We start from the raw sequence: 26,642 nt of genomic DNA, 5'->3' as shown, positions 1-26,642 counted from the left end.
TGTGAGTCCAACTGTATACCAGCGACTCCACCGAGGCAGGACCCAGGGAGACGACTCCTACACCTGGACTTAGCTAACGACCTAACCCTTTAGGTTAGACCGGGGCCAACATTTAGTTCCCCATCCGACGGAAGGCGTGGTCAGACAAATCTTGTCTCGAAAAATGCCACCGGGACCGTCTGGAATCGAACCCAAGCCGAATGGGTGAGAGGCAACAACTCTTATCCCTACGCCACGGTCCCGAATAATAACGTTATGAATCGAAGCTAAATTTTCAATACATTTTCAAAACACTCTTCGAAACAAGTTTTCGTTAAATACTCAAATTTTCTCAAAATATCGTTTTTTTTAATGTGCAATAAGAGTATCAAACGATTCAATTTTTTATACATATTCGCTTCATAATTTTTTTGTTATTTTGTAGAATACATTTTTTTATAAAATACCTTATTTTTGTTAAAATACATAAATATTCATAATTCGCAATATAGGAATCAAACGAAGCAACATTTTGAACGCATTTTCATTTGAATCAAGTGTTTTCGTAAAATACTCAAATTTTCACAATTTACTGTATTTTTATTTTTTGAATTATTTGGCACTTATCTTTTCGATCTATTATTCTTTCGGTTTTTTGTCCACTTTCAAACTTATGTCATGATTCATTTAAAAAATGCTGCTTTGGGCATACCAAACCTGGCTTAAAACCAAACTGCACCGTTATGTCAAAAGTGATGAAAATACATATGGGCCTTTTATTGATCCTTGCATTGTAACTTGGATTTTGCCCGCACTTTTCTCTCGCACTTTTGACAGGAAAAATTCAAAAATCTAGGCAACCACTCGTTGTTTATTTACATTTTCAGCCGCAGTTTCCACCAAACCGAACTATCGCATTTCAAAATTGCGAGTGACAGCTAAAAAACAAGCGATAAACCTCGGCTCTCTTTGATCACTTTTGAGGAAATTTTAAATTTTCCAAGCCAGTTTGACAAGTCGCAATAGTGCGATCAATAGCAATAATTTAGTGCGAAGTCCAAGTAAGTGAGAATTGCGCAATATACGAACATGGATTAATTTATGATTAATTTATCACAAATCTAACGTTCTTTTCAATTTTATTCAAATCTGGGTCATTTTTGCAATCGATCATAAACTGAGTAGTTCATGTTTTCCAATGTTTATTTTTACATTTAGGAAATTGATCAGTTTTCAACAAAGTATTTCTAACTCCAAGTACGGATTATAAGGAGTTGTTTTTGTTATTTTTATATATTTGTTTTTAAACCGATCGTCGGTCCTAACCTGGTCGCAGTACCTAAAAGGACCAAATAAAAATAATTTATGAATTAAAAAAAGTATTTCTAAAATTAAATATATTGCAAATCATTGGCAGTTTTGCTGCAATCATTTTTAATAATTAAAAAAAATCCGAAAATCTCTTCTTTTAAAAAAATTAGATAAGTTCAAATTTGATGCTTAGTTGTTATTTAAGAACTACAAAAATTTGAGTTTTGTTGCAGAGAACTATGTATAAAAATAATAAACATTAACACCAAGTAGCAATGCTAGACAAATTTGTACTAACATAAAATACCGTAGTTTGAGTTGCGATTCCACTAACCCCAATACAACCCTTTTGGCGATTGTTCTAACCACCCCCGCGCCATCCGGCTCCATACTCGCGCAAAACTAACATTTAACCAAAATAGCTTAATCTAGGTCTCCGGCGTGGGCGTTTGATTAATGCAAAGAATTTCACTCTCAATCTCTGTCTTGTCCCCGCGGTGCGGTTCTGTCGGTCGGTTGATCGTGGTGGTGGGCCTACACAGCCACTCGCAAGAACATTGCAGAAACGGGTTTTGCCTTCGCATCTAACCAAATCCGCGAGTTCGTACTTTGTGTTGTAGTGCACTAACTAACTAACTAACCTCCGGGGTGTAGTAAGCTAACGCTAAGAGTTGGGGCGTCAGTTTGCAATGGAGTCGCGCCGTTTGCTAATCGATGTGCACCTTTATCCAGGTTACGCGAGGTCGCGGTACGAGGACTATTCGGCGTTTGCGGCGGGCTCGTCCTCGTCGGAGCCGGAAGCAGGGAGGTTTGGGACGGAATGCTGCGGCGATGACTACCGGTTGGTGTTTATCAGTTCGGACTCGTCGAGCAAGGAGGAGGAGTGCGATAGTAGTTCGACGACGTCGTCGGCTTATACGAGACACAGTATAGCGCTGGATGATTGTGATTGGGATTATTTTGAGCCGGGGATTAGCACGACAACGAGGACGCTGCTGTACGATATTGGTGGGGGTGGTGGGGGGAGTAAGGGGAATACGCCGAGGAAGCGGTCACTGCTGCAGTCGTCCCCGTTGACCTCGCCGATGTTGTACAGGAGGCAGAGTGGAGGAGTGGCCGGCGCGTATGATACGGGGACGGACGACGAGTTTTTGACGCACACGGAGTCGTCTTCGTCGCCGACGAGGAGTGAGGGATTCTTGGAGAACTTTGAAGAGTTTCGGAATTTGGAGAAGTTTAAGGGTGGATCGTGCCGGTGTGATTGTGGGTTGAGGACGCAGTACGTGCCGATTCCGGTTCCGGTTCCGATTCCGGTGCCGGTGTCGACGTTTCACAGCTGGTCGCAGAAGCAGCTGCAGGACACGATCCTGAAGGAGCAGTCCCAGAACGAGTTGATCAAGCAGCTGTGGCGGAACTGCGAGGGCGCCCTACTGGCCAATAACGGGACTTGCATGCAGTCGTCATGCTGCTGCCAACACCATCATCATCATCATCATCATCACAGTCAGCAGCCAAAGAGCGGCAAAGCTAAAATTACGGTCGATCGCCAACATAAGCAGCAGCAGGAAATGGACCGAAAGAGTTCTGACAACGAAGGCAAGATGGGCATGGGCGGTAATGGAACTAGTAATAACACCATCATCGCCAGTGATGCGAAGAGTAGTTGTACTAGTGACGACGATGGAAAAATGTTTCGCAACACTGACGATGCTGCTGACGCTGATGATGGCCACGATCGGCTGGCCAGCATTAGTACCAAACTGACCACGGTCGGCACTGGTCCGGCCACGATGCTGCCGCCGCCGCCCTCCGATCAAGGTTTAAAGTCGCCAACGCCACAGCTAGAACAAAGCTCCTGCTCTCCAGAAGGCAACAAAAGAAACCCTACAATAGTGCACCAACAACAACAACAACCCACAACAAGCAACAGCAGTCACGAAGCCATTATAAATGAACGACGACCACTTGTGAGCGACGACGACGTGCAAGTGCAAAAACCTGAATCGTGTCGTACACGTGGTGACGGTGGTGTGAGTGAAGAGCCGTCGTCGTCGTCGCTGGTAATAACTGTATCTCGGCGCGAAGAGTGTGAAGAAGAGAACGAGGAGGGCGAGGAGGGTACGTACAATGACATCGGCACTGGTGTACGTGAGCCGATACTAGTGACCACTACTACCACTACTGACGATGGCCCTCGAGCTCGGGTGGTTCAGGGAAAAAGGGAAAATTATGCTTCTCCAGTTGGAATAATTCGCGAGCCCAGTACCGTGGGCGACGGAGTCGGTGCGACCTGTGATGATAGTGGGACTTATCAGTTGCGCGATATCGATAGCAGCCGCCAGATGATGGATGACGGTGACGGGGAAGAACTGAAAGGGTACCTGCTGTCCGAGAGTCGGTTCAGCTCGTCCCAATCGTCCGCGGACAGCTCGGACGGCGGCGAGGACCAGATTTCGGTGCAACGTAACTACGTGGTATCGGGCGATGGCGAACCAGTGCTGCTAAAAGTGAAAGGTCTGGTCAACCGCAGTGGGACGGACTCGTCCACGTCGTACAGCTCATCGGAAAACACGGACACCGATGACACGGGCACGATCGCCGATCGACGGCCCAAATCCAAGCGCTTCTGCCAGGTTCTGATCGTCAACACGGACTCCGACATCGAATCCAGCGATTCGGACATCTCCAGCAGCACCTCGTCCAACTGTCCCGGCTCCGGTCACGACCAACCGCAACCTCCCGAAGACACCGGAGGGATCGTCCTTGTGCACATCCGCCCAGTCCCGTACGACGACGAGGATCAAAGTGAAAGTGAAGATTTCAAGGAGCAGATTTCGGCCGAAGGCCAACCACCAGAATCGAACCAGATTCTCCCCGCGGAAGAAATGTCCGAAAACAGTGAAAAAGCTCCCTCCACCGACGACGACGAAAGCTGCCCACAACTCGACAACCCCGTTACTAGTGTGAGTGAGCGCCGTAACATAGAACAAGAAAACATAGAATCGGGGTCCGGCGACGACGACCGACAGGTAGCTGAAACAAACACAGCCCAGGTACAACTCCACGAACCTAATGAAAACAAACACAGCAGCGAACGGTGTGGTGAAGGTGAGCCCGCACCAACACACACGACCCAACACTCGACACCCGTCGACGACGACGACGACCACGATCCGCGCGCCTGTGTTGGCTCAGTTGTAAACGAACGATCGTCCAACGCGGATGTAACCAACTCTCGTGTAGCAGCGTCCCATGCTGCCAACAATCGGTACAAGAGTTTAATTTTAATTGGCGGCCCCGACAGCGAACCCATCTCGATGGCCACCAACAGCAACGGCAGCGATCAGGTGAGCATCGTGACGAGTCACACGACGCGGATCGTGAGCAGCAGTGACGACGAGATCACGGTGAAGCACACCAACTGGATCTCGCGGGCCATGCACGACGACGAGGAGGATGACGACTACGGTGAGGGTGAAGGCGATGACGTCGGCGTCGGTCCAGACGACGAACCTCGGGTGCGCGATCGCGGTGATCGTGGCCTCGCGGGCTACTTTAACTTTTCGCTCGAGCAGGCCTCCCCGCAAACGAACCGCCGACCTGTGAAAATCACAACGAATAACGACCACGAGCAGTGTGCAATAGCGGGCAGTAGTGTAGTGGAGGGCGACGAAGACGAAGAGGGTGGGAAAGTGTTGAGTAGTGTGGAAGATCTTGGTGAAGTGGACGGTGGCGAGTTTAGCGCGGAATCTTTAGCCACCACGCCTGATGTAGCGGTTTCAGCCGCAGAAGAGATTAGTGAAAGTGTTGGTTCCGCTGCGATGAGCGAAGACGTAACGGTAGTGACAGGTGCGAATACATTGTCGGCGGTGATCTGCCTAGAAGACGGGCTCGCGGATGATGATTCGTGGGTGGAAGAGGTGAGCCAGGATGAGGAAGAGTTCGCGACGACGACGGCCACCGAGTCGGATATTGATGATTCTGGGGAGGAGATTTCGCTGAGTGTGGTCGATCGGGAGGAAGAATTGCGCGGGTATAATCGGGCCGCGATCGATTTCACGCTGCACACGATCGTGGAGGAGAGTTGCGAGGATAGTGAGGCGGAATCGAACCGGGCCTCGCAGCGGAATCGGATATCGGCGTCCGAGCTGGAAAAATACTTTTTCTACGGGCTCGGGGATGGAACGTCAGGGCAGGTTGCGCAAAACATTCGTGATGACAGCATCTCGGAGAGCAGTTCCGTGTGCAGTGAGGGGTTGGATTCACTTGGGGGTCCCGAGGAATCGCTGGGAACATCATCGGAATCGGCGGACCTCGCGTCATCCCGGTTGGAGAAGTACTTCCTGACCGGATTTATGGGATTCTCGTCGGAGAGGATCGAATCGGATGGCAGTGGTAGTGTGGGCAGTGACAGCGAAGGTCATCCGAGTCCCGAGCAGCGGCGAAAGCGGCTGGTTCGAGCCAGAGGTGCCGGACGATCGCAGAGCTCCTCGTTGGACAACCTTCTCGCGAAGGATTCGGAAGCTGAGCAGCAGCAGGGAGTCGATGGGCACGAGTGTGCTGACTCTTCCGAAACGGACACCTGCGACGAATCCGCCAATCAGGCTGACAAAAATGAAAGCCTGTACGATACTGCCAAGCGAAAAAAGAAGTTCTCGAAGAAATCGCAGGACCCGGATCTGCAGCCACTCTCGCTGCCACACAAATCCGACAAGGATGGTTCCGAGGAAGAGTGTCGCAAGACGCCTCAACCGGAACTCCCGCTGGCGAATCCCCTCTCGGAGAGCAAGAAGCAAAACAGTCGTGACAGTGGCTTCATCGGAAGTAACGACGATCTGCTCAAGGATGGCGAGCCGGTACGGTCTCCGGAGCTCAAGATTGAGCTCGAGGAGATCCAGGAGGAGAACAAAACTGATCTCAAAGAAGAAAACAGTTCCTATAAGACGACGGCGGCTGCTGCCGTGGCCGGAGCTTCGGCCAGCAGTGGGGCACCTCCCCCGACGAATCTGGTGAGAAAGGACAGCTTCAACAACTGGAGCTCGGACGAGGAAACGAACCTGATGATGTCCAAGATGAGACAGTTCTTCAAGACGTTGGTGGTGGCATCTGCCAACAGTCGAGCTGCCTCGAGGAACTCCACGCCTGCTGTGAGCGAGTCAAACACTCCGAAGCACGGAACTCCGGTGCCGAAGGCACGCAGCCGGAGCAAGCCTCCGCAGCTAGTTTACTTTGAGAACGAACTGACGCGGTTGATGAAAACGGTTCCCGGCATTCGGGACGAGCAGGTCCGGGAGATTGTGGAGTACTTGAGCAGTGAGGACACCTGGTCGGATTCGTACGATTCGTCGGACTATACGAGTTCGGATTTGGAGGGTGCGGTATCGCAAAAGTCCGCCCTTCAGCAGCAGATTTCAGCCAGTTGCCAGCAGATTATCAACAAGTTTGATATGCTGGAAAAGGACGAGGAGGGAGACATGGGCGATGGAGGTTTGATCGAGGAACCGCACACGTTGAACAAGGAAACGGCGTTCGTGTACCAGAGGTTGGTGGCATCTCTGTCGAAGATGTCCACGACACAGGGCGAGGAGAAACCGACTACCAGTGCGGACAGTTCTCCGCCGTTGATCGCCAAGGTGATGCACCACATCGGAAGTCGACTAGTGGCGTTGATGCACGAAGTCAGCAGTGGAGAGTCCCACGCAAGTGCCTCCCCCAAGTCCACCAGTATGAGGTATCACCACCAGCGTCCCAAAGTGCAACCGAACATCTCGGCCACAACGACCGAGGACGATGATAGCACCTCGGAGAGCAATATGGAGAAGAACGAGGATCTCGGGTACATGCTACCGCGGAGTAAGAGTCACGACCTGTTGCTGGGCGATGCACGACCCCATCATCATCAGTCGTCTAACAGTGGAGAAATGGCCGGAGAAGAGAAGGAAGCAAGCGATTACGAGCGATTCTCGTGGCGAGGAAGCTTCGAGTCAGCTCTGCTGGCCAACGGAGACTCCCGGTCGAAGCTATCCATGCTGGACAACTCGTCATCCTCGATATCGGTCCTAGCGGCCAAACGACGTTCCGCTGGAGATTTACTCTTCAACAACCAAAACCTCAGCCGCGAACAGCTCGATCGTGTCCGCAGCTGCGGCAGCATCGGCGGAGAACGAGAAGACTTTGAGTCTTCCAAATTGTGGGGATCCTCCCAGAGTCAGAAAACTGGCCGTCGAAGATCCAGCGTCCCCGACGATACCGACTCGGACGATTCCGGCCGCACCGAGAACCGCCTCGCGTCCCGCTCGACCCTACCCCGCAGCCTTCAGAACGCAACTACTGCCGTCAACACCAACTCACTGCCCCGACTGCCGACGTCCAACATCCAAACGATCATGCAGTCGGCCCCGGCCAGCTCGGCCTCGACCTCGTCGGTGATGCAAAAGTCCCAAAGTGTGTACCACTTCCTGCAGAACAACGTCAAGAGTGCCCGCTACCGGGCTCCGGGCTTCAACAACCACCGGCCGCCGCCGCCGCCCAGCGCCCCCAAACGGGCCGTTTCGGCACCCGGCCTGCAGCAGCCGCCGTATCCACGCCGCGAACGACGTCGCGTTCAGAGCAATCTTAGCGGTGAGTTCTTTATTTGAGAGTTTTTTAAGGGGAGTGGAGTCGATTACAACTCACTTCAAACAAATTGCGTAATGGAGACCCGGCCAACTTGGATCCGATTCTGGGAAAAATTTCTTTTATTATGGCGAGGTTTGACACAACAAAGCCGCGCGCGGATTATCGTGTTTTGGGCGTCGCGACGCCCCTCGCAAAAGCACGTTTTCCAAATTTAACATTTTCGGTTAATCGGGGGCCAGAGGGTAACAGGTGCGACCGCCCCAACGAAAGAGAAATCGTGGGAATCGGAAGCTTATTTTGTGGGTGGTTGTGGAGGGTGGTAAAGCCCTTGTTATTCTTATTTTGAGCGGTAGAATGTTTGGAATATTTAATGAAAAGGAATCTTGACCTGGGTCGCGTCGCGTCGCGACTGATCGCGAAGGTATTGTAAGCGTAAAGGGGAGGGGGGAAGGAATACTTTCCCAAAATTTATCATCTTTTCACAAGGCGAAGAGGGTTAGTTCGCCATCCCCACTCGGCAGTGAAATGAGATAATTGTTTGGGACAGAAACACAATTGTATACGAAATATACAGATTGTGCGTGGGTTTTATGAGAAACAACTCTCTTAGTTGTTCCGGAGTGAGTTGTTATTCGCGCCATTTGCTGCGTGTTTTTCGTTCGGTGACCATCTTGATAAACTTTATAAATAAATGTCACTTTGAGTGAGTTATTAAGATGTTGGATGTGACGCAAGTTCAGGAAAGTGAATAAAAGCACGCGGGAAAATGGAACCGTTTTGGAACGGATTTTAATCTCGGACGTCATCGGGTTTTGAAGTGGGCTCAGACAAGACTGTAGGAGGAGATAATTGGAAGACGGGTTATTTGAACGTTAGAAAAAAATGTGCGACTCAGATTTCGTGAAATCGTCAATTTCTGAATAACAAAAACGCAATGACATGTTTTGGTGAAAATCTAGTTTTAACCTCAAAATGTCATCAAGAGAAATTGACACGAAAATTGGTTCACGCTTTCCATGTTTATTTTCATTCCTCAAACAGAAAAAATCACCCAATCGCGACGCAAAATTTAAGGGAGAAAAGCCCCTCAAACGCGCAACACGTGATCTACTGGAAATTTCTCCTCGACGATTTTTATTTCTCAAGTTTGCTTTTCATTCCGATGGCCGACGGTCACGGCCAGTAACGAAGAAAATAAATAATTGCACACGCTGTGTGTGAGTGTGTGTGCATGTGTTTGACCAAGGGGTGGCTCAAAACGGAAAAAGCTTCGAAAATCTTCAACCTGCCACCACGGCAGGGAGGAAAAAGCGCGCGCGTTCGTTAAAATAGAGAGCCAAACTTACCCTACTTTTTCCCCGCCACATCTCCACGTGGCCACGCGCGTCTCTCTCACGTCGCGTTCTGCTCTAAAATTCATCAATCTCTCTGTACCGTGAAAAGTGTTTTCTCTTGATCTCACCTTCCTCCTCCTCGTCGTGGACGCAACATTCACAGAAAAACCATTTCAAAATCATGCCCCAAACACACACACACACATTTTTTGCCACTTTCCTTAATTAATCTCCCTCACTCACACTAATCACCGGCAGACGGACCTCGCGACGCAGGTTCCGCGAGGCCAAACCTTAAACCGAAGCTTTTCCCCCAAGTTACAAGCCGCGCGAGTCACGTGCTGAGGTGATTACAAACAGTTGTACCTACCGTACAACACACCCCGAAACTTACAAGCTAGAGGGAGGAGAAGGGGGTTAAATTTTTATTTTTATCCATTTTTCGTGTTATTAGTGTGGTGGCAGCTGTGACGTGACAATCGGTTTTAAAAGTGCAAATAACCTTTTGGGTTTCACAACTTTTCTTGCCCTCGATTTTAACCCTCCTTTCCTTGCTGCCAGCAAAGTCAGCCTGGCAGGAGCGCAATTATTGCGACTTAATCAGGGCGACCAAAAGTGTGTGAAATTTAAATGTTGATTTGCTGTTACGCTTCTTAAAAGATTTTTTTAGATTATTGAGGATTTAAAAAAAACAAGAAAATATTTTTGCTATTGCAACGGTCCTACCAGCATAGGCAACCCATAGCGCATAAAACCTTTGTAAACACAGTAAAAAAATCATGTTAATATTACATCTTTTATGTCAGAAAATGTGTAATTTTTCCACTTTTCTGGTGAAATGTCACTTTTTCAGTCTAAATTGAGGTAAAATTACATCATAAAATAGGTAATATTCAACCTTTCAAAATTACATTTTCCAATTTTACACAATGTTTTACTGTGTAGAAATAGCTTCTTTGAAAAAGTTTTTTTTAGGCTTACCATATTGTAAACTATTTTATCATTTGTATGAACGGCATCCTTGCCACGTTAGTAATTTATATATTGACAGAAATTTAAAAAAAAACATGAAATTGAAGAAATTGAAAAACATTAAACGACTTCAAGAAATTCAAAAAACTTTCAAAATGTTAGAAGTTCAAAATTAAAAATTTTAAAAATTCAAAAAATTTCAAAAAATTCAAAAATCGCCTAATTTAAAAAAATCAAGGTTTATATAAATTCCAAACTCAAAAATAAAAAAAAAATTCAAGATATTCAAAAAATTATGAAATTCCAATACAATTTAAGAAACCCAAGTATTCTGAAAACAAGAAATTTAAAAAATTCAAAAATGGAAAATAATGAAGCATCTGAAAAAAAAAAATATCATACAACGAAATTTCAAATTTTAAGAAAGAATTCAAATAAATTCAAAATATTCAAAAAAACCAACAAATTTAAAAAAATGCAAAATTATTAAAAAAAAAACAAGAGAATTAAGAAATTTAGAATCAAGCAATTTAAAAATTTCAAGCTATTTTTTCAAATTATTTATTATTTATAAATTTAAGAAATTTAAGAATTTCAAATGTTTCAAAAATTCATAAAATTCGAGAAATTTAAGAAATTTTACAAATTCAAGAAACCTGAAAATAAAAAAATGGAATTTAAAAAAGTGAAATTTTTTGAGAAATCATTTTTTTTAATTTTAAGGAATTTAAATTTTATTTAAATTCAAGAAAATCGAAAAAAAAAATAATTTAAGAAATTCACGAAATTCAGGAAATTCAACAAATTCAAGAAAGTTAAGAATTGTAAAAATTTAAGAAGTTCAAGAAATGAAAATAATTCAAGAAATTTCAGAAATTCCAGACATTAAAGTAATTCTGGAAATTCCAGATATTCAAGAAAATAAAAAAAAGAGAAATTTAAAAAAAAATACAAAATTCCTGGAATTTAAGAAATTCCAGAAATTCAAGAAATTTAAAAAATTCATGAAATTCAAAAAGTTCAAGAAATTCAAGAATTTCAAGACTTTCAAGAAATTCAAGAAATTTAAAAAAAATCAAGAAATTCAAGAAATTAAAGAAATTCAAGAAATTCAAAAGATACAAGAAATTCAAGAAATTCAAGAAATTCAAGAAATTCAAGAAATTCAAGAAATTCAAAAAATTCAAAAAATTCAAGAAATTCAAGAAATTCAAGAAATTCAAGAAATTCAAGAAATTCAAGAAATTCAAGAAATTCAAGAAATTCAAGAAATTCAAGAAATTCAAGAAATTCAAGAAATTCAAGAAATTTAAGAAATTCAAGAAATTCAAGAAATTCAAGAAATTCAAGAAATTCAAGAAATTCAAGAAATTCAAGAAATTCAAGAAATTCAAAAAATTCAAGAAATTCAAGAAATTCACGAAATTCAAGAAATTCAAGAATTTCAAGAAATTGAAGATATTCAAGAAATTCAAGAAATTCAAGCAATTCAAGAAATTCAAGAAATTCAAGAAATTCAAGAAATTCAAGAAATTCAAGAAATTCAAGAAATTCAAGATATTCAAGAAATTCAAGAAATTCAAGAAATGTAAGAAATTCAAGAAATGTAAGAAATTCAAGAAATTCAAGAAATTCAAGAAATTCAAGAAATTCAAGAAATTCAAGAAATTCAAGAAATTCAAGAAATTTAAGAAATTCAAGAAATTCAAGAAATTCAAGAAATTCAAGAAATTCAAGAAATTCAAGAAATTCAAGAAATTCAAGAAATTTAAGAAATTCAAGAAATTCAAGAAATTCAAGAAATTCAAAAAAATCAAGAAATTCAAGAAATTCAAGAAATTCAAGAAATTCAAGAAATTCAAGAAATTCAAGAAATTCAAGAAATTCAAAAAATTCAAGAAATTCAAGAAATTCAAGAAATTCAAGAAATTCAAGAAATTCAAGAAATTCAAAAAATTCAAGAAATTCAAGAAATTCAAGAAATTCAAGAAGTTCAAGAAATTCAAGAAATTCAAGAAATTCAAGAAATTCAAGAAATTCGAGAAATTCAAGAAATTCAAGAAATTCAAGAAATTCAAGCAAATTATAAAAGTTCAAAAATTCAAAAAAAAAATCAAAAATTTCAAGAAATTTAAAAAATTCAGGAAGTTTATGGTATTTTGGATATTTATGAAATTTTAGATAATAAAAAAAATCTAGAAAATCAAAAATTTAAAAATGAAAAAAATGAAGAGATTATTATTTATTATTATTATTTATCTTTATTAATGGGCTAACACCCGGAGGCTGGTTCAGCTACAAAACAAGGAATTAAAAAAAATCTAAAAATTTAAGAAATTTAGGAAAGTTTAAACGTCTAAGAATTTTTGATATTTAAGAGATTTAACTTAGTTTCTTCGAATTCTTAACATAAAATTAATCACAATAATATTTATTACTAGGTGGATTTCTTAAACTTTTCCCCAACACTCTTCCAAAAGCTGGTCAGTTTCCACCTCGTAATCGCGACGCCATCTTTCTCTGCTCGAGCCGGTGCGCGGAAAATCGTATCCGATTTCCCCGATACGGAATGTATCCACAATCAGCAGCCGCGAGAGTTGGTTGGTGTGGAAATTATATATATTTTTTCCGATCGTCAGCGTGCTTACTCTCCTCCGCACACCGCCACCACCACCAATTGAAACCTAATAACCCTTGGAAAGTTTTTGGCCTTTAATGGATTCAATTAAAAGCGTTTCTGCTTCTCATTGCGGGGGTATTTTTTCCTGGGGTGGAGGGGTGGGAGGAAAAGTTGAAAATATGTTTTTGGAAAACCAACTGGCGGTAATATAATCACATTTCGAGCGAATGATATTGTTTGATTTTGATTTTTGTGGTGAGGGGGAGAAATTTAGGGAAAAGTTCAGCATATGTTTAGGTTGGCTGTATTTCGAGGGGGAAAGTACTTGACCTCAATGTCAAGCTTGAGGAGTGAAACCCCTTGCTTCGAATTTTAAACATTTTACATAACTTGAAGAAGGTCATATTGTTTATCAAATTCATCAATATTAATTGTTTCGCCACTTAAAACTTAAATACCTATCAAAGTTCGCCATTATTACCGTTATTAATATCAATTTCACCCAAACCAAAACTGCAGCGTGTGAATTCGTTGCACTCAATTGACTTGAGTGACGATTGAGAGAAGCGCCGTAGGATCCCTCGTCAGCCAGCAAGCTTGACCGTTTGCCCAGTGGCAATTCCAAATATATGCATTCGAACCGAACCAAACACAAACAGACTGAGATCGTTCGATCGATTCGATTTTCATTGGCTGCATAAATTAGCACGAATTGCGCGATTCGGGTGACATCACCAAGCTTACATCCCACCCAAAAAAAGCCATCACCCGGGACGCTTTGGCTCATCTTGTTTTTTGGTCTTGAAAAAGTGAGCATGATAGAAGTGAATTTGCAGCACTAGTCGAAAAGTAAAAGCTGATTTTTTGTCCTTTTTGCGATGTTAAGGTAAATACATAGTTGCATCCCTCAGCTGACGAAGAAAGTTTCAAGTAAACAACTTGGCACTTGAAAAAGTTGGAGAGAAGCAAATTGAAGTTTTGCAACTATTTTGTAAATTTAATTAAGCTTTCGAGAAGGCCAATGAAAACGGCACTCACAACAGACTTTGTCAACTGAATCTGTTTTATTCTCGCTCATTTTACTCTCTCTGTATAAATATCTCTCTTTTGCGAAAGTCGCATAAAGCGGAATACAAAAAAAAAAAATAACTCCAGAGCGATGCCGTAACGAATGACGACACAAAAGAGAATGCGAAAATTGAACCATTTCTTCAAGCGTCGTTTTCGATGGAACGAATGACGACATAAAAGAGAATGAAAAAATATGATTTATTTCCGGGAATACTTTTAAATGTAAAGTAATCTTCGACTTCAACCATGGCATCCAAAAACCCGGTCCAAACTTTTCGTTGGCCAGCAAACACGTCTTCATTTGACTCTCCAACCTGTCTCTCCATATATTTTTTCTCGTTTCTTGTTTGCGAGACACCACCATTCGAACCAAAACAAAAACCTCCAAAAACGGCACCCGAGAAAATTAAACTAGCCAGCTAGCGCAAAAAAACTCCAATTTTGAATTTTTGCGAAAGCATTCGCCGGATCAATCAATTCGAATTGGTTTGCACCTGCAAAATCATAACACTGTCGGCGCTGAAACAGACTTCCATCGCACAATGGAAGTGTTTCATTTGGGGTTGCTTCTTCTGAGAATGAAAAAAAAAACCTGATGAATGAAGCAAGAAGAGTTACCAAATCTAACGCTCAACCCAAATTAAACCTCCGTACAGTAATCGATAATAGAGCAAGTACCGTTCCTTCTTACCTTTTTTTCTTCTGAACCTCTCAATTTTTGATGGACCATGACGGAGGAACAACGAAAAAAAAGGCAGGAAACGGAGAGTAATTTCACCGGGCACTTTAATACCGGACTGCGGGATCTTCCCGAGTAGAGTCCGGTAATCGCTGATTGAAACGCCTGTTCGTTGGTTCGATGAATGAGTTGGTACGGTTAAAATCCAAACGCAGAGAGATAGATAGAGAAGGAGTATATTCATTGTGGTAGTCCAATAATGAACCTCACCGCCGAATACTTGAGTGAGTGAGTGTTTGTGTTGTTGCGATGAATTAGGGCCTAGGCAAATAGTTGTGGCTCAGACGCAGAGGTAAAAACCAGCTACGCAGCAGTCTAGTCTTTTGGGGTTTGCCGCGACTCGCGCGGTATGGCTCGCGTTGGTGCGGTTTCCCACTGCTGCTATGGGGTGCTGGGAAGGAAAGTTGAGCTGACGAGGTGGCTTATATGGTGGGGACACTGAGGGAATTTGGAAGCATTAAAAATTTTCAAAATAAGGATCAATTCTTGAAAGCTTATAGAGTTACAGAAAGCAAACGGACCTTACGCAAATTTCCCTGAATTCTCACCATCACCAATCCATTCCTCGGAATTTTTCACATAAGAAAAGTCTTGGTTGAAAATTCTAATTGACCGGCATCAATTCAGACCGTTTTTCACCTTGATTTTTACCCATTGTGTAGTATTAGGTCTTTTTCCGATCTGTGGTCACAAAATTCAAAACTTGCAAAAAATCTAAAAATGCCAAAAAAGCAATTATATAATGTATTTTAAATAGTGTACAATTTGTTTAATTTTTAATGAAAATTTTAATTTAAGCATTTTTTTGGGCAGGGAGGGGACAAAAACATGAAATAATATTTTCAAATGCATAGTAAAAAAAATGTTACGATTTTTTTTTTTTTTGGAGGTTTGAAAAATAAGAATTTTCATGAAAATAAATAGGACTTATAAGTCAAAAGTTACATGCATTTTAAGACTGTTTTATATATGCATTTCAATGTATTCTTAACCGCTGAATCCGAATTTACAGAATTCTAGATTAAATTTTCAAAACAACCTATCCCTCATGGGTTTCCTATGCAGATAGGGCCTTTTGAAAATTTAATCGAGAATTGTCAAAGTACAGTCCAGACTCGATTTTGCGAAACCTCGATTATCTGATGGTTCGAATATCCTTTGGTTTTTATGGGACTTCAGATAATCAAATAATGAACAAAAAATGTATATTTACTTTTTTAAACATTAAATCCGAATCCTGCAATCCATTTTAGTCAAATTTGAATGGTCGATTTCCTTAAAAATTACCAAATACATTTCTTTAATATTTCATCACCGCCATCTTAGATTTAAAAATTCTAAACTGCCCATGTTCGCATAAATGTCTCATATGTAAAAACATCAAGCTGAGAAAAACGTAGAACAAATTTGTCCCACACATAAGGCTACGTGTTAAGTTTTCGCGAAAAAACTGGATTTCCTCATGATTTCTAGAACAAAGTTGTAGAAGATGTTGTAGGCTCTTTTGAAAGAGCACACGGTTTTGAACCAAACTGCATCAATAACTCAAAAGTGATGAAAATGCATATGGGACATTTATGCGATCAGGGGCAGTAAATTACTTTAAAGTAATTTAGGGGTCATACTTCAGCTGGACAATCAAAAATAGGAAAATGAAAAAAAAAAATCGTGATTCGATTTCGTGAAATTATCCCGAGGCCTTTGAATAATCGAATCTGTAGGGGAGTTTAGGGTAATATGGACAGTGGGGGTAATTTAGACACCCCTTTAAAAATCACCTTTTCTTCGGATATAAAGTGAAAACGGCAATTTAAGTGATAACGCTTGTACTAGTAATGGACTAGGAGTATGGACATACCAAAAAAGTTGGAGTAGGTTAAGTAATGTTGGTATTGGTTGGTATAATATGTAAAAGTTCCAAAAGCCGGTTGGCACTGCCTTAAGTTCTAATATTTGAGGGTTGGGAAATAAGGTTTTGCAGGGATTATATGGCAAAAATGGACAATTTTTGTTTAAGGGGATTGCTTGGACGATGCCTGAGATATGTACGTATAAATATTGTGCATTTTAACCATTTTTATAATCAAATTTTGCAATTTTTGATAGAACATGCTATGGGGGTAATTTGGACATGGCTTGTGGGGTAATTTGGACATACCTGAAAGTCTACCTGTCAGGTAAAAAAAAAAGTAACTTTCATGGTTGGTTGAGTTTTTAAAGGGATTTAGATAAATTTAGAGGGATTTAAAATGCCAAAACACTTAAAAAGAAATATGAGCAATGAGAACTTTCACAAAACCCAATTTTTTTCAATTTAGATAAATTTATTTCAATATTCGGAAAGATGAAAATCTGATTACTGCACATTTGGCGTTCAACTAGACTCTAATGTTGATTGTTTTTAATTAATTTCATTGACATTTCTAATTTCTATGCTGGTTTACAATAATATTAAAATTTGAAGGGCTACGGAATGTAAAACAAAAAACAAGTTTCAAGTTAATTAGTTCTATATGAAGATTGATTTAGATAAATCTAAACGATACCTTAATCACTAAAAACTAAACTTGTGCCTTATCCACGATCAATGTTCAAATCATTACAGAATGATTATGTATACTACACTAAACTATTTGTTATCTTCCTATTGAATTATAGTTCTATCACAAAATCATTATTTAAACCTATGATGAAATATTGCGAGCAAAAAAAGAACACTTAAAAATATAAAGCAATTACAAAACCAGGTTGAAGGATAAAAACATGCTCAAAAACTCAAATGTTAAACTTATTCTTCAACTTGTGTCCAAATTACCCCACAAAAGGTGCCCATATTACCCCACAAGGTATGTCCAAATTACCCCACAAGGCATGTCCAAATTACCCCATAGGGGTGTTCATATTACCCCCACACAAAAATGTGGAGGTAATTTGGACGGCTTTTAATTTATGCGATAAAAATGGGGTTTTCATCAAAAAAAATTTCCATCGTATATGGTCTCTATTATCCTCTGGTGTCATCCCCATTCCTTTAAAATATCCATACAGCCCGTGGCAAAGCAATTTCCTTAGGGTGTCCAAATCACCCCACACTCCCCTACTGAACTGATATGGGCAAATATTGGTGTTATCGAACAGAATTTATGAATGATTGAAAATATTTAGGAATTTGTAAAAAAAAAACCTGGTATCTGTTATCAAGTTAGGATTTTTTTGTTTTTGTTTGTTTAAAAAATACATCAAAATATTACTATGAATTATCGTTTAATTATTGATTATTTTGTTTTTGTTTGTTCAAAAAATACATAAAAATATAACTATGAATTACCCCATAATTTATTTAACTTGTTTCTGTACAGATGAAACTTTTCTTAATTTTCAGATAATATGTATGATCAAAAAAATTACCTGGTTTCATTAAATTTGAAAAATACCCATGGAAAAAACAACCTTCCCACCGTGCCCCCATTGCTCAAGCCCAGAAGCCCTAAAATAGACCTTGCTCGCAACCCTACTCCAAACGGCGGTGTGTGGTGTGGCCTTCTAGAGCGAGATTTATCTCATGCTGGAATAATTACGAAACCGCACCACTGAGCGCGCGCGAGACCACGAACCACTGCTGCTCTGCTGCTGTATTTTGCAAGACTAGAGACCGAAAGCCCGCCGGAGGCCACAACATCACCATCAGCCTCCCCGAAAAGAGTCTTCTCTAAACTGAAAAGTTTGCACTGATTGAAGCTCGCAGAAAAGTTTTTTCCTGGTTCCGCGGATTAGATGTGTGCGAGTGTTTGGATCAAGTTTAAATTGATGCTGCTGGAAAAACAACTCACTGGAAAAAAGCAGCTCGTTTTAGAATTGATTCAAAACCCATTCACGGTGCCACTAACGAGGGGTAACCCTTGAGTGACGACTTGAATTTTTACTTATAACTGTAAAAAAATACAAATTAAAAAAAGTTAGTCGAGGGTTAATGACGTCCGCGGTGATGATGAGGGTGCAAATTTCCCGTTTTGCAAGAAATTGTCACGCGGACCGGGAAGCACATGTGTGTAACTAACTAACTGGATGGTTAGTCCATCATAATCATCGTTGCCCTCCTCCTCATCAGACACCTTCTCGCCAGAAGTGTGCAGAGATGGAATGAGTCATGTTCGCGATGTTCTGGCGAAGCGAGCCTCCTCCGTCCCTCACCCCTTTCGTGGCTTGCTTTGATGAATGTGTGTAACGCGTGGTGTGCGGTGTGTTACGTGTGCGAATTCCAGTCACACTTCCCCCGTCGTCGTAACGAACCCCCCTTTAAAAATACTCACACCTCACCACCAAACCTCACGTGTTTTTGTTGATGATGGTGTATTTAGCAGAGTAGAACACACACACACCCACTCCAACTGTGATAGCGAAAAGGGAAAAACCTGTTTTCGACGTCGACTTGTCTGTGTCGGTGTGTTTGTTTGTGCCACGAGAGTGTAAACACTTTTCTTTCTGTTTTTGTTTAAGAATCGCGCGCCGCTCACAAAAGCAAATTGTAAACACACACACACATACACACGACGACTGGTGCACGATTGACGATATGGTGTTGCTTGTTTTAGTGGTGAGAGACTAAGCCAAAGTCATCGCTCGCGCGTCACTCGTCGGTGGGTTAGTCGGTTCGGGTGTTTTATGCAAGCGAGCTTTGTTTTTTTTTTTGCTGTGGAATTCTTCTTCTTTTATAGTGCAAGGTCTTGGTCCAGCGATTGTCAACGACTACTGCGATGGAAATGACGACGACGACGGACGTGTTGAAGTTGTGCATGAATTATGAAATTAATGGTTTTGCTCGTTAAGTTTAGCATAAGAACTTTTTGGATTGCTGGCCTGGGGTGGTTTCAAGCTAGAAATGTCATCATTTACGAGTTGGATTTGTACTGCAAAAAGGAAGGAAAGTTTTTAGTTTAATTGCACTGCAGGTGCAATTCTAAGTTATTGTGATGAATAAAATCGCCCCTTTTTAGCTTATCTGGCTAACACGGTTTTGGGAATATTATTCGCTAATAAAAACCAAATATAACATTTTGAGGACTGTCAATTTATCCATCAAAACTAAATAACTTTCCTGGAATGCATTTTAGAGATTTGATGCCTGCTGGAATGTTTTTAGTTGGACCATGGCGAATATTTTGACGTAACAGATTTAGTGATTAATCTACCTGGAAGTCAGATAGACATTTTTTTTCTTTTTAAATTAAATTCCAATTTATATTGATTTTCCAGAGAAACATGAACATTCATTTTATTTTATTGCAATCAATTGCATTAATTCTCAAAAATCATTCAAATACCATTTTTAAGGAAGTATCTCTTTTCCATTAAAAGATCACATTCGGCGTCTTCGACAAACTTGTTAGTTAAAATTTCAGCTACAACTTTGCTTAAGCCAATAAAAAAATGAAAAGAAAAATAAATTCTATATCTGACTTCTAGGTGGATTAATCATCAAACCAGTTACAGAGAATGGCCACTCAAGTTTGAAACATATTTTATATCTTTTGAAGAAATTAGTAATATCTCGTTAAATTTTCATATCAATTGCACTCAATTCGTCTTGGGAAGAAGAGAATGAAAGAACTACCTGTTTATGACATATAAAATCCTAATAGCCGTTAACTTTTAGATTGAAAAGTGTATAAAAATGTTGATATAGATTGTTTTTCATTGGTCGGAAAAAACCTAACTATAAAAACAAATCCAAATGTGCTTCGTTCTCAATAAGTTTATTTTTTAACTTTTGAAAAAACTAAAAAATATTGAAAAAGTAAAGCTGACAATGTAAATTCAAGAAATTTTCATTAAGGTTGTTGTAAAAATGTTTTAAGAATATGTTTCCAAAAATGTTGCATTCACAATGGTGCCCAAAAAAAATAATCCTCTGCTGCAATTTTGAATGAATTTGGTAAAGATAAGCCATTACTATAAAGGCCTAAAGTAGATGAAAAATTTGGTTTGGTCATTCGGAAAAGAATGCAGAGCATTAAATTTCCTATAAGAATTTTTCTTTTGGAATATTTGAATGAAAAAAGCGCCATATTTGGCTCAGAGGCTTGAAATACCCCAAGGAACAAAATTCAGTTTGTGAAGCGAGGTTTTGAGAAAAGTCCTGAGCAATAAACATATAACATACAGCCATGCCAGATATACAGATAAATCTGTATTTTACAGATTTTTCGATCCCAAAAATCACAAAAATCACAGATTTTTTTTTTAAGATGATTATATTTAAAAATTTCAACAATTTCGTAATTGAATTAAGGGGTTACATACATGTAAATCGGCAAAAATGTCAGAGCTTGGTTTGAGCACAAACATAAACTTTTTTTTAATCTGTTTTAAGGACATTAAAATATACATTTTCAACTATTAACAAAATAAATTTGAAGACATTTGGTATCTCAACACTGCCTTGACCAAATCGGCTCAAAATTTTGGTGAAGACTCGTTAAACAGGTACCGTGTGCATGACGAGGGCCGATTTTCAAAAAGTTTATTTTTGAAAAAGATAAAAATATTTTAAGGTTTTTTTCATAAAAAAAAGTTTTTTATTTTTGTATTTTTTTAAAATGCAAAATTTCAAAATCGGGCTTCGTCATGCACACGGGATATGTCTTTCGAGTCTTCACCCCAAATTTCAGCCAATTTGGTCCATCCCATCTCGAGATATCGTGGCACCCGTAAATTCACTCGGTGTTCAGAGAAAAACGCTCACAAAGTTTGACAGCTCGCTTTGCGCATGGCAAAATTTTCAGCTTAAATCGTCTGTAACTTACTTTAATCATAAAGAATCTTCATGAAACTTTCAGGAGTGATTGAAAATCATATTTTGAGTGGATTTAATAAATTTTCTGTAATATGAAATTTTGTGATTTTCTACATGCATGATTAGAAAGCTTAAATCTGCTGTTATTTTTTTTTTAATTTCTTCTATGGCTTCGAATTTGGCAAGATACAGATAAAATACAGATTAATTTTTAAGAAAATACAGATCTCCCATTAAATAAACTGACATTGTTGAATAATTAACACTAAAATAGTGACAACTCGATAAATCAACATTGATTTCAAAAATAAAAATAAATATCTACAAAATTTAAAGGTAACTTGATGGAAACATATTCCCAGATATTTGTTTTTTTTTTTTTCAAAATAACTACTGTTATCATGTAGCGTATTTTGGTGAACAAATGTTAAAAATAAAATATGAAATGAAATTATTTTTAAATTTTAGCACTCCTTATTTAACCTTCGGGAAGTCGCGTGTTTTCGCCTTTCTTACAAGTGCCCTTACAAACTGTGTACAAAGTACACGTAAGCGACCTCCGGTGGGTTAAAATCTAGAATCAATTTTAAATTACCTATTGTTTAAAGGCGGATTGTTTTAGTTTTCTCTCTGAATCAAAATTATGAGTATTTCCATTTTAGATATTTTTTTAAATACATTTTTGTTTGATTTCAAGTTTTGCTAAAGTTAATAATACAATTCAGACTCGATTATCCGAAACCTCGATTATCCGAAATTTCGATTATCCGAAATTTCGATTATCCGAAGGTTTGTATGGGACTTCGGATAATCGAATCACGAACATAAATCGTATTTTTTTAATTTTCTTATTTTTAGCATTAAATTTGAGTTCTGCGACCCCACTTTAGTCTAATTTTAATGGTTGATTGCCAATTAAATTAAAAAAAAAACATTTTTTTAATATTTTATGCCCGCCGTTTGGGCCGCAATCTTAGATTTAAAAAATTATAATTTACTTTAGAGTAGTTTAGGGGTCATCCTTAAGCTCGACAATCAAAAATAAGTCAACAAAAAAAAAATGTGATTCGATTATCCGAAATCAAATTTCGCCAAGACCTTCGGATAATCGAGTCTGAACTGTAGTTTGTTTTTTTTTTTAATTTATTTCGACATTTTATTCGAAGGTTAATATTACAATTTTAATACCACTTTTGATTTGAAATCATTTTTTGGATAAGAAATTCCAGTTATTTGAGATTCTGGAAAAGTCGGGAATTTAAAAAAAAGAATTGAGTGGCTACCCTGTAATCATCAAACCCGTTACGTAATCCCGTTACGGGAATCTAAAAATTCAAAATTTTGTTATACGTAATATTGAAGAAGTTTGCACTAAAATAATAGCCCAAGAACTAAGTAATTGACCAAAACCACAATCCAAGAGTGGCAGTGCACTATCTTCCCACTTCAAACTGAGGAAATCCAAACATCCAACCCTCTCAAGCTGAGATATTTCCGCCACTCAAAACCAAAGACTCCACCTCACAACCTTCAGAATGCCATCCACAAAACCAACATCGCCAAGTTTGTTGCTCTTGACAACAAAGCCGTTCGGGGGCCGGGCGCCGCCGATATTCAATCTATTCCGATGTCTTCTTCAAGAACGAGCCATGATCGGTCGGTCGCGCGGACGCAAATTCAATTGACTCCGGGGGTCAATTGGAGCTAATTGCGAATCGGTGCGAGAGATGGCCAGCCCGTAGGCCACACCAAAAAGCTTCAGCCGAGGAGTCGATACACTTGTGGAGGTTAGAATAAGGCCGAACCCCTCTCTCTCTCTGGCGGAGGAATCGCCGAAGAAGATCGGTTTCTAATGGAGGCTTGAACCTTCTTCTTTTTTTTTTTGCGTAAGTGAGGTTGCGAGGAGGACAAGATGGAGCTATTTTTGTATATTTTTACGTTTTTCGGGGGAGAAAAGTGTTAGGTTGCTGTTTATTTCGAGAAATTTCAGACATTTTTGTTAAATCAAGTCAAAATTAGCTTACACCCAGAAGAAAAACTAATGTCTTCTAATGCATTTCTTTTGAATACCACATGATAGTATTAAATGACAGTTGTTCTGTCATCCATTACGACCAAATCGCTCATCAATCTCATGGCTTTCTACCTAAGGTACTCGCGATTGAGTGTGTAGTGGTGCGGTTGTCAAAATCGCTATCTCTGACTCTGTCACTCCGATGAAGGTGACTTCGTTTATGTTTCGGTTTTCCTGGCACGGTCCATAGGGACGTGGCGTTACATCGTGCTGCCACCTGGTTTTTTTAAGCGCAAGAGTGTAAAAGTGCTGAGTCATCGTCTAAAAATAGACGGCGTCCTATCTCGCCCAGCAAAATGAAGTCGATAAAGTAGTCGGTTTCGATGCGAAAAAGTGGAAAACGTGGTCTAAAAATAGCGACGCCATCCCCCTATTGTTCGTTTGTTATTGTTTTGTTATTAATGCAAACCAAGATCGCGAGCACCTATGATATACAGCCTTGCATAAATCTACACGTTTGACAGTTCATTTGTACACGGTTAGAAATCCTGTAAGCAAATCCGCATGTATATGTTCTCGAATTTGTAAACATTGTTTTTTTTTTCCAAAATCCTTTGCTGGTCAATAAGAAAACAAAACATATCTTTAAGGTGAATTCGCTAACCTTTTTTTTTGTTCTCTCTGTTCGCCACGGTGACACAACCGTCTCAAGCTGCCGGAGGTTAAGGTTGACTCTTCCGTCAAATTACTGCGAGAGACAGAGCGAGATGGAGCAATGTGCCTTCCATCACTGTCTCCGGCCTAACCAACCAGTCACTTTTGACCAAAAGTGCCAAAAGTCTCGGGGTGGCGGCGGCTGTCCTTGGAGAATTGTTCTGATGTCTTTCTTTGGCAACTTTTCCACACCCATCGCTCAGGAAGGTTGATGTGGGGCAAGAAAAACATCGCCGCCGCCCCACCTGTCTTACCTCTTCGAATCATTCCTCCTTGAGCCTGCCAAGACGACGAGATGGGTTAGTTTTTTTTTTCACTTTCTTAAGAACGAAACACATCATTAGGATGAATGCCTCGGCGAAAGTCTTTGGCGAAAATTTGAAAGTAAAAGGTTTTCTTCTTCTTTCAAGCAAGAGGAGGGGGAGGTTTAAGTGGCTGACGATGATGATTTTTGGCGCGAAAAGCTCCTTTTCTCAGGTGATTCGAGGGATGTTGTGTGACATTGCTTTCGGATCGAATTTTTCCCTTCTTCCGACGGTAGTTTGACAGGATAATGGAGAGGGGGTTGAGCAGGCCGGAAACGGCACAATTGATTGGTGCTCGATCCCGGGGTCGGACGACACCTGTGCTTGTTACAAGGAGAGTTTGACAGAAGAGACGGAAAAGTTTTGTTCGGGGAAAATTGATTGAAAGCAAGCTCATATATTTGGAGAGCAATCATTCGAAATGCATCAATGAAGAAGCAAATTTTTCCCTCCGTGCCGGCAAAAACAAACAATCCTTGCTTCCTTCCTGTGAACACACCAACTAAAAATAAACCGGTTTTTGAAGGCAATATTTTGACAGGAAATATTGTTCGTTTGTCGTTGAGTGGCTTCCCACGTGGTGGCAGCACCAGTGGCACGTGTAACGACGTACCGTTCCTCATCATGCTGTGGGTGTAGGTACGTGCGTAGCGTTTGTTTGTCTTACTCGAAGGAATGTCGTCTTTTTATTGTTTTATTTTTTTGTGTGCTTTTTTGTACACTTTTCGTGCAAGGAGAGAAACCAGTATCGAGACTACTAAATTATCTTTGCCACATACATATTTTATGGATATTGATGTATTATTGCTTGATCTCGGAGTGTTACATTTCCGCTGGAAAGGAAAAACATGTTTTCGATTACCGGTAAATCATTTGAATGGCTGCTCAATTTGTTTGTATTTTTTCGAAGTAATAGGGTATTTTATCCATTAGTGGACCCCCTAGGAGAGCCGAAGCACATTTTTCACAAATTTTCAATATTTTAAGCACTTTTTCATAACTTTTTGTACAAAACAATGAAAACTGAAGTCTTTTGAACAGTTTTAACTATTTGATTTAACAGTTTATTTGTTGCTGAGCAGAAAAATTGCCATATGAAAAAAAAAGTTTTTTTGCCTGTTATGATCCCCCTTTTCCGATAGTGGACCAGGGTCCATAATCCGATTGTGGACCCGGGTCCACTATTGGCAAACTGTTATTTTTATACCATATTTAACCGATATTTGATGTTTTGATGCATGGTGTAGGTCTAATGATATGATATGATCTAAAGATGGATTTTGCTCACTTTTCATCATAAACAAATATGTTTTGTTAACAAATTTGGCTTTAAACAACAAAAAAACCTAACAGATATTTAAACACATTTATTTCCGAAAAAGATCAGAGAAAACGTTTCAAAAACCACTGTAAACATAAAAATCATTAAAAAAATAATTTTGATGCACATTTTTTAATATTAATTACATAAATGGCTGACCGAAACTAAACAATAGATTTGTTTACAGTTGCTGATAAAACCACGCATGTTTATTAAAAAAAAGTTTTGTTCTTGATTTATTATTAGAAAATATCTTTTCAAACTGCAATTATCGTGCTTCAGTTAAGTATAATTGACTATAGTTTTGATTAATTATAATTTTTTACGGCTTCAGTATTTTTGGTACTTTTAACATAAAAACAGCTATATTTATACTCACAATTGAAAAAAAATGCGTTCAGGTTGATAACAACAAGCATTTATTGTATGTTTAAGAGAAACTTTTGCTTAAATACACAGTTTTCTTAATTTTTGAAGGTTTAATTAACAGGGGTCCACTTTTGGAAAAGTTTGGTTTTTCGTTGTCCTATATTGGACCCCCCTAATTTTTGCTCGAAAATTTGCAGTTCTTCGCTTTATTTTAGTAAAGTTCCTTTAACTTACATTATTTCGACTTGCCGAAGTTAAATAATCATTCAAAAAATAATTGGTTAGTTTTTTTTTTAGTTTTTTTTTTAAATTAAAATTCAATTACAAAATATAAATGCAGTTTTGTTGTGAAAATACTAGTGGCCCTGGCTGATTTCAGATGTCGAACTCAAAACACTTTTTTTGGTGAAAAGGACAATTCATTATCAGTCAACATTGATTTTAATGATGCTGAACATGCCAAATAAAAGATTTGTAGACAA

General features: G+C 39.7%; 1 protein-coding gene across 6 annotated transcripts in view; it reads left to right on the top strand.

Moving 5' to 3' along the window:
• Nucleotides 1-26,642, top strand: part of LOC120422123 (uncharacterized) — a 151,437-nt gene that overhangs the window by 103,402 nt on the left and 21,393 nt on the right. For all 6 annotated transcript variants that reach the window (XM_052706289.1, XM_052706287.1, XM_052706286.1 and 3 more), the window contains one exon: nt 2,023-7,911. In XM_052706289.1, the coding sequence (XP_052562249.1) occupies nt 2,023-7,911 (5,889 nt within the window). The remainder of the gene's footprint in view (nt 1-2,022; nt 7,912-26,642) is intronic.

The sequence above is a fragment of the Culex pipiens genome, chromosome 1 (genome assembly GCF_016801865.2).
Source record: "Culex pipiens pallens isolate TS chromosome 1, TS_CPP_V2, whole genome shotgun sequence".
Classification (NCBI taxonomy): Eukaryota; Metazoa; Arthropoda; class Insecta; order Diptera; family Culicidae; genus Culex; species Culex pipiens.
The sequence above is the reverse complement of the archived record's forward strand: the minus strand, read 5'-3'. Positions and strand labels throughout refer to the sequence as shown.